This window comes from Macaca thibetana, chromosome X (genome assembly GCF_024542745.1).
Source record: "Macaca thibetana thibetana isolate TM-01 chromosome X, ASM2454274v1, whole genome shotgun sequence".
Lineage (NCBI taxonomy): Eukaryota > Metazoa > Chordata > Mammalia > Primates > Cercopithecidae > Macaca > Macaca thibetana.
The window spans coordinates 119658942-119671091 of record NC_065598.1 but is presented as its reverse complement, the minus strand read 5'-3'; the positions used below and the strand labels follow the sequence as shown (position 1 = coordinate 119671091).

General features: G+C 35.9%; 1 protein-coding gene across 1 annotated transcript in view; it reads left to right on the top strand.

Moving 5' to 3' along the window:
- Positions 1–12150, top strand: part of TENM1 (teneurin transmembrane protein 1) — a 498746-nt gene that overhangs the window by 303111 nt on the left and 183485 nt on the right. The window contains exons 10-12 of the mRNA XM_050776593.1: positions 5153–5338; positions 6964–6987; positions 8908–9054. Coding sequence (XP_050632550.1) covers positions 5153–5338; positions 6964–6987; positions 8908–9054 — 357 coding nt within the window. The remainder of the gene's footprint in view (positions 1–5152; positions 5339–6963; positions 6988–8907; positions 9055–12150) is intronic.

Genomic DNA, 12150 nt, shown 5'->3' with positions numbered 1-12150 from the left:
GGGTCTTCTGTATTTTCATCTTGATCAGTCTCCACGAGGAGTTTATCAATTTTTTTGGTCTGAGCCAATCATCAAGTATTGACTTTGTTAATTCTTTCTGTAGTATATTTATTCCTATTGTATTAGCTTTAGCTCTTATAATTAGTATTTTCTTCCTTCTACTTTTTTGGAGTATACTTTGGTTTTCTCTTTCTAATTTCTTAGAGTCAATGCTTAGGTCATGGTTTTTCAGCTCGTTTTTCTTTCTACCTTATAAATTTTTCTGTACACATGGATTTAATTATATTACACATTTTCACTCATTTCAGTCTCTTCTAATTTTCATGATGATGTCTTATTTGTTTAATGTTTTATTCAAAAGTGTATTTCTTGATTTCCAAACATGTATGGATTTTAGATTCATCTGCTATTACTAATTTCAAGTTTAATTTCATACTGGACTTAAAATATCCTATGTATGACTTCAATACTTCTAAATATATCAAGACTTGCTTTAGAGCCTAGCATATGGTCAATATTTATAAATGTTCTGTATACATTTGAAATACATTATGTGTATTTTGTAGACATTTATGGCAGTGTCTTATATATATCAATTAGATCAAATCTGTTAACCATGTTGCTTAAATATTTCATACTCCTGATTTGTTTGCTTGCTCTATCAGTTGGTGTGAGAGGGGGGGCTGTAAAGTCTGACTATGACTGTGAATTTGTCCTTTTCCCTTTTGTCTTCTTTCAATTTTGCTTCATTTATTTGGCTTACCGCTTTCTTCAATGTTGGAATTTTTTTTTTTTTTTTTTTTTTGAGACAGGGTCTCACTCTGTTGCCCAGGCTGGAGTGCAGTGGCATGAACATTGCTCACTGCAGCCTCGACCACCTGGGCTCAAGCAATCCTCCCACCTCAGCTTCTTGAGTAGCTGTAGGCACATGCCACCACACCCAGCTATCTTTTTATTTATTTATTTTTATTTTTATTTTTGAGACAGAGTCTCGCTCTGTCGCCCAGGCTGGAGTGCAGTGGCCGGATCTCAGCTCACTGCAAGCTCTGCCTCCCGGGTTTACGCCATTCTCCTGCCTCAGCCTCCCGAGTAGCTGGGACTACAGGCGCCCGCCACCTCGCCTGGCTAGTTTTTTGTTTGTTTGTTTGTTTGTTTGTTTGTTTGTTTGTTTTAGTAGAGATGGGGTTTCACCATGTTAACCAGAATGGTCTCAATCTCCTGACCTCATGATCCGCCCATCTCGGCCTCCCAAAATGCTGGGTATCTTTTGTATTTTTTGTAGAGATGGAGTCTCACTACATTGCACAGGCTGGTCTCAAACTCCTACGCTCAAGTGACCTGCCCACCTCACCCTTCCACAGTGCTGGGATTGCAGGTGTGTGCCAATGTGCCTGGCCAATGTTGGAAATTTCGATTCAATTTTTATTTTCTGATTCCATGAGACTGAAAACGCCCTACTCAGCCTCTGAGCCTCTAGCTCACTCTGATATAATTGACAGATGCTGCTACGGGAAAAGCATCCACAAATGTCAGGCTCCTCTCTCTGGGTTTTCTTTTTCTTCTGGAACTTGGCACAGCAATTCTTTTTTTTTTTTCTTTTTTTTTCTTTTTTTTAAAAATTATACTTTAAGTTCTAGGGTACATGTGCACAATGTGCAGGTTTGTTATATATGTATACATGTGCCATGTTGGTGTGCTGCACCCATTAACTCGTCATTTACATTAGGTATATTTCCTAATGCTATCCCTCCCTACTCCCCCCTCCCCACGATAGGCCCCAGTGTGTGATGTTCCCCTTCCTATGTCCAAGTGTTCTCATTGTTCAATTCCCACCTATGAGTGAGAGCATGCGGTGTTTGGTTTTTTGTCCTTGCCGTAGTTTGCTGAGAATTATGGTTTCCAGCTTCATTCATGTCCCTGCAAAGGACATGAACTCATCCTTTTATATGGCTGCATAGTATTCCATGGTGTATATGTTGGCACAGTAATTCTTTACTGTTTTGTGAACTCCACTCACTCCCAAAAGATTTTAAAATATATTTTGTTTAGATTTTCTAGTTCTCATCAGAAGGGAATAGTAAAAATTACTTAGGTCCCTATTACTAGAAACAGAATTTCACCTTTATGTTTTCATATGCATACTTGACAAATTACCAGTTACCTAACTCCCGAATAATACAAGGCTTCCCAAATATTTCATTCAGGACACTCCATCTTACATACTATTAAAAGATAGTATTTTATTTCTACATTTATCCTAGCTCCAGATTTATTATTATTATTATTTTGTACTCAATAGTCAGTGCTTTGTCATCTCTCTGGGCTAGTGGGTCCAGTTTATTACTCACCATCTTACTGAAATTGCAGCCTTTCAAGTGTCTCCAACTTTATGCTGGAGATTTAGTCCAACTCCCCATCTGAAATGGGTCCAATACCTCATCTCTTTTTTCTTTGTGGACATAAGTACCCAAACCCCTAGTCGTAATTGGGTATAATAGCTCTCAAGACTACTAGAGGATTGACTGCTTTGGCTTTTAGCATCCTCTTTGCTTCTGGCACTTGAAGATTTCTCTTTTTTTGTGAGCCAAGACATGCAATTTAAAAAATTGTTACATTATATCCAACATTTCTAATGGTTTATATAGAGATAGTTTGAAAATAGCCTAGTCTGCTATTTGGCCAATACTGTTCATCTAGTTCTATTACTTTTCAGACAGAAATCAGAATGTCATACTCCTCTATGCCTAACATTTATAGTTGTACAAAGCAATATATGAAAAGTGTTTGCTTCTAACTATTCTAGTCAGAACTGTCTTGACTAGCTTTAACCAATTAGCGCCTAATCTTATAAAGGCCCTTTCAGTTCAGTTTTTAATGTCTTGGGGGGAGGCCGTGAAGGGGAACAGAATGATAATATCAGCCTTACTGCAAGAACTGAAATTATAAATACAAATTATCAGAGATTCAGACCAAGATTCGGGACCAGGGGTTCTTTCAGGATAATTCTACCTGAGCTACCACTTTTTAAGCCAAGGCCCACCTTTTTAAGATACGTTTTTCTGTGTCCTAGACTTTTCTCACAACCTGATGATACCCTGTACAGCTTTCCATTCACGTTTCCACCCCTTCCAATTTGGATTTTCAACTACACCTTTGTCAGTACAGCTCTTCCTAAAGTCATCAACAAATTCCATGTTGATAAATCCAATGGGCACTTCTCTGGCTGTGCCTTACTTGACCTCTCAGCAATATTAGATGTAGTTAAACACTCCTTTATTAAAAAGTGTCTTCTTGGGCTTTAGTTACACCACAATCTCCTGGATTTCTTCCTATCATTCACCGCCTTCTCCATCCCAGTTTCCTTTGATGGTTCCTCTTTTTTCTACCTGATCTTTCTTCAGGGCTCTTCTATTCCCTCTTTAGGGATATCAACCAGTTATTTCCATGCCTTTAAATACCACCTATATGCTAAAGATGGCCAATTTTATATCTCTAGCCCTGGCCTGTCAGAATCATATATCCTACTGGTTGCACTGACATTTTCACTTGGCTTTTTACATATATCTTAAGGTTAATCTGTTTGATCTTCCACCCTTATTTTTCCCTTAGCCTTTCTCATTTCATTAATGACAGCATTATCTGTCCATTTGTTTAAGCCAAACTTTTATTTTTCCCTTTCCTTCATCCCTTATATCCAATTTTGAGCAAGTCCTATTGATTACATCTCTAAACTATATTTCAAATCTATCCAACAGCCTTGTGAGGTATAAGTGTTATTACTTTTATTGCATTCTTACACAAACAGAGATTAAGACAATATGTTAGTAAGTTGCCTAAGGGTCCATAGGTACTAAGCAGAGGAATCAGGGATGCAGTTATCTTTATTTCAAATCCACTACTCTTTCCATCATACCCTGACCTTCAAAGAATGCTTATGAGTAAACTTATGAACAAATTGATCCAGATTATAATAAAACTCATAATCATGGCTTTTTCAAAAGAATATTGTCATCTACTGAAAAATAACTTTGCTATCTGTAGAGTATATTAATATCAATGCCTCTAAATATATTAAACTAGTTTCAGAATTTGAGACTGTGGAAGAGACAATCCGGCTTCCAGAACACCCTCTTTTCCTTTCAGGAATATGTGGTCTATTGTTCCCAAAACATACTTCATTCTTCCCGTAGGTTTTTATCCTACTTCTCTTCCTCCAGCAAGGGAATTAGATCACGAAAGAGGCTTCCCTGCTTTTATGTTGGTTTATCTACTGTCATGACTTTATTAATATTCAACATTTCTCAACAAAAAGTCAAAGTGATAAAGGAAAGAAACTCAGCAGAGCCAGTACACATCATCATTATTATACTGTCTAAATACTGAGTAGCATTTGAAGATAAGAAGGATGTGTACTTTAATCAACCAGGGTTAATTTTATATGCTTAAAATAAATGCAAATATTGTTAGTATGATCAGGGAAACCAGCTGGTTGTCATCATTGACATCTTTACCTTTTTCATATTTTGAATTTTATTAGAAAGTTATTATCTTTCCAATTAATGAACTTGTCTTTCTGAATGAAGTTAGGGCACTGTTTTATTAGGATTTTTTTCCCCTAGTGATATCTTATAGTATCGTAAAATCCCTGCAACATTATCTGTGATCTTAATGAATTTTTAGTGAAACCCACTTGGCATTTGTTTGTCATTAATCTCATTTCTAAGCCTTGAATGCCGTTGTCATTTTATAGACTTCTCAAAATCAGTTTGGCTTAGAGTTTTATATTATTCTTAGAGACTTAACTACCTCTTTTTAGAGTTTCTTGCACATTCATTCAGATGGTAGAGATCTTTGTGACATCTTGTTTATATAAATTGTTTGTTAACATTTTGTTTAAAATATAAGTATAGGCAGGGCATGGTGGCTCACATCTGTAATCCTAGCACTTTGGGAAGCCAAGATGGGAGGATCACTTGAGGCCAGAAGTTCAAGACCAGCCTGGTTAACATAGCAAGACCCCATCTCTATTAAAATAATAAATAAATAAAATATAAATATAGACTGGGATCTTTGGTAATTCTAATGTTTTTTGGAAGAATGGATGCTGGTTTTAACAAAATATGTTAATATATCTTCTTTGAATTCCCCACAGAGCTGTGTACCATGGAGTGTGGTAGCCATGGAGTCTGCTCAAGAGGAATTTGCCAGTGTGAAGAAGGCTGGGTAGGACCAACATGTGAGGAACGCTCCTGTCATTCTCATTGTACTGAGCATGGCCAATGCAAAGATGGAAAATGTGAGTGTAGCCCTGGATGGGAGGGCGACCACTGCACAATTGGTAAGTACCACCATACTTTAATCAAAGTAAATTGAATTAGTTGAAGTTAAGAGCAGTCTAGTGAGTCAATCACTAGGCATTTAGTAGAATTTGAGGTTGGAGTAGAGGAGGACAAGGAGGGTTGGTTACAAGTTTTAAAGTTTTGTGAACTGATAAGTTTCTTCTTTTGTCGATGATATTCTACTTATTTTTTGTGTTGTTTCATTTCTTATTACTTCAGTATTCCTTATGTTTTCTGCTTTCAAGTGCTTTGAGTTACTCAAGTGAAAGATGTTACATTGGAATAAAGTGTCATTAGTTAATAAGAAAAGTGCTTTTGTTGTGAAGGTAACATTCTCTGCCCGTTTTTTCCTTTTGAAAAGTATAGGTTGTTTCGGTTGAAAGCACTTAGAGGCAATTTCATTAAATGGGACTACTTTAACAGGGGCCATTCAATATCATTATAGGCTGTCTTTAATGTATATGAGGAAGCCACTTCTGACCTATCATCAATAGAACATTTGTGTTGAATTGTTTATCTGGTAGTGTAGAGAGTTGGTCCTGAAGCCACCACTCTCTCTTCACCCCTTATTGCTAATTTCACAAAGGGAAAATGATCTGTGAATACGGAAAAGCTTATGTAATACTTAATCGATCATGTGATCTTCACACTATAAAAGATATTAAAAATAAATATTTCAGTTATAAAACACTTTCTTTTTCTGAAAAAAAAAAAAGCAAAGCCCTTAACATATATTTCTATCCACCACAAAGGTTTCTATGCAACAAACCTTTGCATAGAAAGGTTGTCACTAATACAGAGTAACAAGTATGATTCCCATTGTTCAACTAAAGAAAGTGGGTCATAGAGTGTTCCAGTGGCATTCCTTGACTACGCAGAAAATTCCTGCAGAGCAAAGGCAAATGTGGGCCTCTGGATGCCCAATTCATTGTTTGTAGGCTTTTCCCTCACTAGACTATACTACAGCTTTCATTTTTAGGTGAAAGTATTTTCTTATAATGGTTGGAACTTGCCAAAGTAATGTATAATATATATAATACATATAACATATAATCTTCATAAACTGCATTACTTCTCTACTAAAGGTACAGTAAGTCTTGTTCTGCGACTGTGGGAAATATTTAAGATTCATTAAAAAGGTGGAGAGGGGTGAGATTCAGATGTGTAGCTTAAGTAGTTACATTCCTGTACTACAGTAGGTTTATTGCCTTTACATAAGAGGATTTAAATATTGTGATGATTACCATAGGTGTTTACTCCAGAACTCCCTTCTAAAGATATTACTAATAAGAAGTTGAAGCCAGTGCTCTTTCACAGAAGTTATTACTGAAATGTGAAAATGCAGTATACTTCTTATACTTCTAATGAAATATGACACTTTTTAGGAAGCCTAATAGAGTTTCTTGAAAAAATGCCATTAATATCATTCTCACAGAAAATATTATTCACAGACTACACAGACCCATGTACCCAACTTTTGAGCTGCAGGCATTTCAGCAGTTCACAGTTTGCTGTTCTCCTCCTAGGCAACAGATGATTAGTACATATTGTATAGCTTTAGTCTGAAATTTATTTGTCATATAGTCAGAAACTCGTTTGATCATTCTTTTCCCCTCCCTTTTAGCTCACTACTTAGACGCTGTCCGAGGTAAGATTTTTCTCACTAATTTTATAACAGAAATATATTTTTAAAAGAAAATATGCATGTGAGAAAGAAAGGGTGGTGTTTTTTGCCATTTGTGTTGTTTGTTTTTATTTTTGGCAATCTTATTTAAATATAGTGTTCTCAGTTTCATGCTAAAATTGTCACACTAAAAGGTAATTTATTTTTTCAACATCGAAGAGTCACTTTTTGCCATAGTATAGAATGGACTGATAAGCAGTTTTAAGGACTATTTTCTCTTGTCTTTATATTGAGTTCTGTATATGTGTGTGTGTCTGGATCTGTGTGTGTAACACAGGTAATTATTAAATAATTTTAATACTTTAATAATTATTAAATAATTTGGTTCAGAGGATGAACTTTTTCTTTAACATAACAATGTAGCTCCGAGTCCATATACAAGGACTCCTAAGTCCTTACAAGGGCAGGAGAATTATCCTCCTAGAAGTATCCCATCATACATCCCTCCAGGGAGCTTCCTTTAACAGAGACAGCAAAGGTTTTTCTGCCAGATATCCTAGTGCCTTTCACTACCTCAGCTTCAGAAGCTTAATATGTCCCAAATTATTCTTTATTTCATCTTAATTATCTATTGCATATCCATTAGAGTAGAACTACAAAATTTCCCTTCTCAAACGTATGTATGTTCATCATATGCCATGTAATGAGTATATTACATACATAAAGCTTTCCATATTTTCTAACAGCCATCTCTCATTTTATTTTTAAATTTTTTCTTCCTCTGGTCTATTGATAGTTATTTGGAAAACTATTTAGAAGGAACACTGGGTTACTTCTACAGATTTTTAAAAATTTTTTTTTGTTTTTTGTTTGTTTTTTGTTTTGCTCTTTATGCTTTTGGAATTTTATTTCAAAGAAAGAAACCGAAATGAATATTGACTGGACTATTCCCTGTAAAATTCAGGTCTGGTCCTGTGTTGCTACTAGGAAAACACCCAGTAGCATTATAGTTGCTTTCTCCATTCATCTGCCCACTGCGCATGTGGCACATGTGAAGTTACCCTTTGCCAGAGCTGAACTCCAAACTACGGGTACAAAGAGTAGGGCATCCCTGAGAAATTTAAAGTCTAAAGAGGAACCATTGTCAGTGTTGATGCTTCGTCAATGAATAAAAGTTATTTAAATGCTACACTTTCCTCTTGACTCGATATTTTCCAGTTTTCTATAATTCAGAAAGTCTAAATCTAGCATGTATTAATTCCATAAACCCTTATTTAACATTTAATATTATTGTTACAAGCATAATATCATGCAAGCTTTTGAGAGAGATACCATAGAAGTAAAGATTTCAATCCTTAGCCCGCAGATGAATAATAATCTTGAAGAGAAAAGGTGAATAAATATGAAGCAACTACAGCACATTTCTAAGGCACCATGTGAACAAATACTTAATGGTGTGGTCTGAACTGTATACCAACATACTTAAGTTCTGAAGCAATACATCACAAGGGAAAATCAGCACAAGCTGGAAGTAGTAAGGGAAAGTTTTTCTTCACAGGGACTGCTATCTTTTCCCAACATATTGGCCATAACTAGATACAGTGTCATCCATATAGTTTTGATTGAGATGAGGAGATATGTTTATTGAAAAGAAAAAAGAATTTTTGCCCCTGCCATAGTTTTCTTCCTATGTGAACCAGGGGTTGGGAATTGGGGTTAGCATTAATAAAGCTTAATTGGCTCTCTAAGGAAAACCACTGCAGAGTAAGGGATAACAAGTTCCCTGGGAAGGTTTTGCAAGCAAGCAAGCTCCTCTTCCATTTATTCAACACCTCATCTGAATGGGGCCCAGATGATTAGATGCTTCCCTATAGGCAAATACATCATTGTTTGCCAATCCCACTCTGATGTCTCTGTGATGGTTACTCTCTGATGTCTTTTCAGATGGCTGCCCAGGACTCTGCTTTGGAAATGGACGATGTACCCTGGATCAAAATGGTTGGCACTGTGTGTGCCAGGTGGGTTGGAGTGGGACAGGCTGCAATGTTGTCATGGAAATGCTTTGTGGAGATAACTTGGACAATGATGGAGGTGAGTCATTTATAAAATGTTCACGTAAGAAAGGAATAGCCCAGCCTCTAGCACAGTGGTAATCAACCTGGCCAAGGGTGAAAATTAGGAATCTCTAGTATAAATGATACTGAGTTATATAGGGTAATGCTACCTTTTAGTCTCAATCACATTAAGAAATTACTTACTGAATATTTACTATGACCAGGCAGTACTCCAATTTTTTTTGCATGTGTTATGTATCATTTAATTCTCACAATAACCCTATGAGGCTTAGGTGCTACTATTTTCCCTACTTGTAGATGGGAAAATTAATGCTCTGGGTGGGGATAGTAAGTGACTTATCCAGAATCACATAGCTAGAGAGTAGCAGAGCCAAGTCTCCAATTTAGCACTATGTGATTTCAGAGCATATTTTCTCAACTACTACACCATGCTACCTTCCATACCCATGGCATTTATCATATCAAATTAAATTAACATACCACTATTCAAGTTGTCTGATGTTAGCATGGTTTGCACTAGACACACTAAAATATTTTTCTTTGTTGTTAGTTATTTGGAACTCCCTCTTGTGTGTCTACCTTTTAGTAACACTTTATACCTTTCAGAGGACATAGCATCAAGACAATTTTTGGTAGAATTTTAAATATTTAATCAAGGAGCTGCGCATGATATTTTTTAAAACCGTATGTGGCTCCAAGACCTCAGAGTTACCACTTCTCTTAGGAAAGCCAACAAAACATCTAACATACTGTACGATCAGACATCAAAACTGCCCAAACCACCTCTGAATGAGCCTAAAACAACAAATCCTCACTTTCCATATACCTTCTACTTGATGAAACATAAAATTAACAAAAAAAAAATTTAATTTCTGTATATTAGCTTAAACTGAAATATATTATTAAATTTGACTCCTCATATTTCTATATCTGCTTAGACAATTGCATTCCTTGTCATTTGAATTCAGACATGGGGCAGACTTATATTAATAAGGTAGCAGTCATGGCTTAAGCATCAAATTGCAGTGTAAGAGTTTCTTCCTTTACTTGTTCTGGCTAACAGTTAACCTTTAAAAGTTTTAAGACCTTATCAAAATTAAGTGGAGGCAACTTTGTGATTAAGAACACAGAGATTTGAAGTCAAACTGTCTGGATTCAGATACTAGCTCTGGCTCTTATACTAACTGCATGATTTGGGGCAAGTTTTATGATATCTCTATGCTTCAATTTCCTTATTTCTAAAATGGGGTTGATGATATTAAAAGATATTACCATTTTTCCCTATAGTAGAATTAAGATGATATTGATGATAAATAGAGATTCAGTTCTACTTTGAGATGGAAAGATAGATTGAATAATTAGACACACACTGTCTAATAGGGTTGTAATAAGGATTACATGAGATAGTTCAAGTGAGCCACTTGAAAGATAGTAAACTACACCACACACACACACACACACTTAGAAGAGACTATTTTCTGAAGAGACTGTTTACTACCCATATAACTTGAAAACCTTGTTTTGGAAACTGGAGAGAAGTTTTTAATCTAACGATCCACTGATAAACTATTTAGTTTATGTTTATGGTCCTCTAAGACTCATCTTCACTTTCCTTCTTGTCTTTTTCATTATATGCCTTTTACCTGGAACGTCTTCATGCCTTCTCCACCCATTATTCTCTGTCCATACTTTAAGTCTCAAACCATATCTCCCAGGAAACTTCTGACATCCACCTCCTTAATCACCCATGGTGTTGATAATATGCACCATACAATCAAACACCTAATTATATTCTGTATATGGTTTTCTTGTTACATGTTAAGCATGACCCATCGCCCATTGTTATATTCCCAATATGTTGAAAATAATAGTATCTCACTTGTATTCAGGATTTACTATGTGCCAGGCTCTGTGCTGAGCCCCTTACGTGAATTATTTCATTTAATCCCCATTATGTAGGAACTTTTTTTTTTTTGAGACAGGGTATTGTTCTGTCTCCCATTCTGGAGTGCAGTGGCACAATCTCAGCCCACTGCAACCTCTGCCTCCAGAGCTCAGGTAATCCTTCCACCTTAGCCTCCTGAGTAGCTGGGACTACAGGCACACACCACCACGCCTGGCTAATTTCTGTATTTTTAATAGAAAGGGGGTTTCACCATGCTGCCCAGGCTCATCTCAAACTCCTGGGCTCAAGGGATCTGCCCGCCTCAGCCTCTGAAAGTGTTGGGATTACAGGTGTGAGCCACTGCACCTGGCTAGGAACTACTATTAACACTACTTTACAAATTAGGAAACTGAGACACAGAGAAGTCAAGTAAGTTGTTAAAAATCACATAGTAAGCAAATGATAGGTCCTGGATGTAAACCTAGGTGGTCTGCTTCATTCAAAAAAGGATTTGATATAATAATAGGAATTTCTCAGTTATGTATTGATTAAAAATATTATGCTCAGAAAACACATTAACAACCTATGCAATTATAATTTCTGGCTCAGTTAAGGTTGAGCCAATGTTTCCTGCCTTAGTAAAGTAATAAAAATAATTAAATATTTAATTATCACCATTTTTTATGGCCTCAAGGTCATCTCAAGGCAGCCAAAATGTTTAAAGAATGGATCAATTAAATATTAATGAATTAATGAATTATCAATTCTCAATGCCTGTGGTCTATGTAGATTCAGAAAACATAGAAGATTTCACTGAATGTGTATTGACCTGTGAACATTCCTTAAAACTATGTCTCTATATGCAAATTAAATATCAAAGACTTTGATATGAGCTCAGTATATTTTTATGATTGTCTCTTTAGGGAGCAGGGGGGAAGGCTCCTTGAGATTTCCAATCACCATTTTTCCCTATAGTAGGATTAAGATGATATTGATGATAAATGTAGATTCAGTTCAACTTTGAGATGGAAAGATAGATTGAATAAACTCTGAAAGCCCCATGACTAAGATTTTAGACTAATAATTCCATTTTTATACTGTTCAAACATTACCCCTAAGAATACATTAAATGCCCTTCATTTGGTAGTCTCAGCTTTCCAGCTATCCATAATGGCTGGTTTCATTTAGTTAAATATGACTAATTATTAATATTTGCTTAATTTTAAT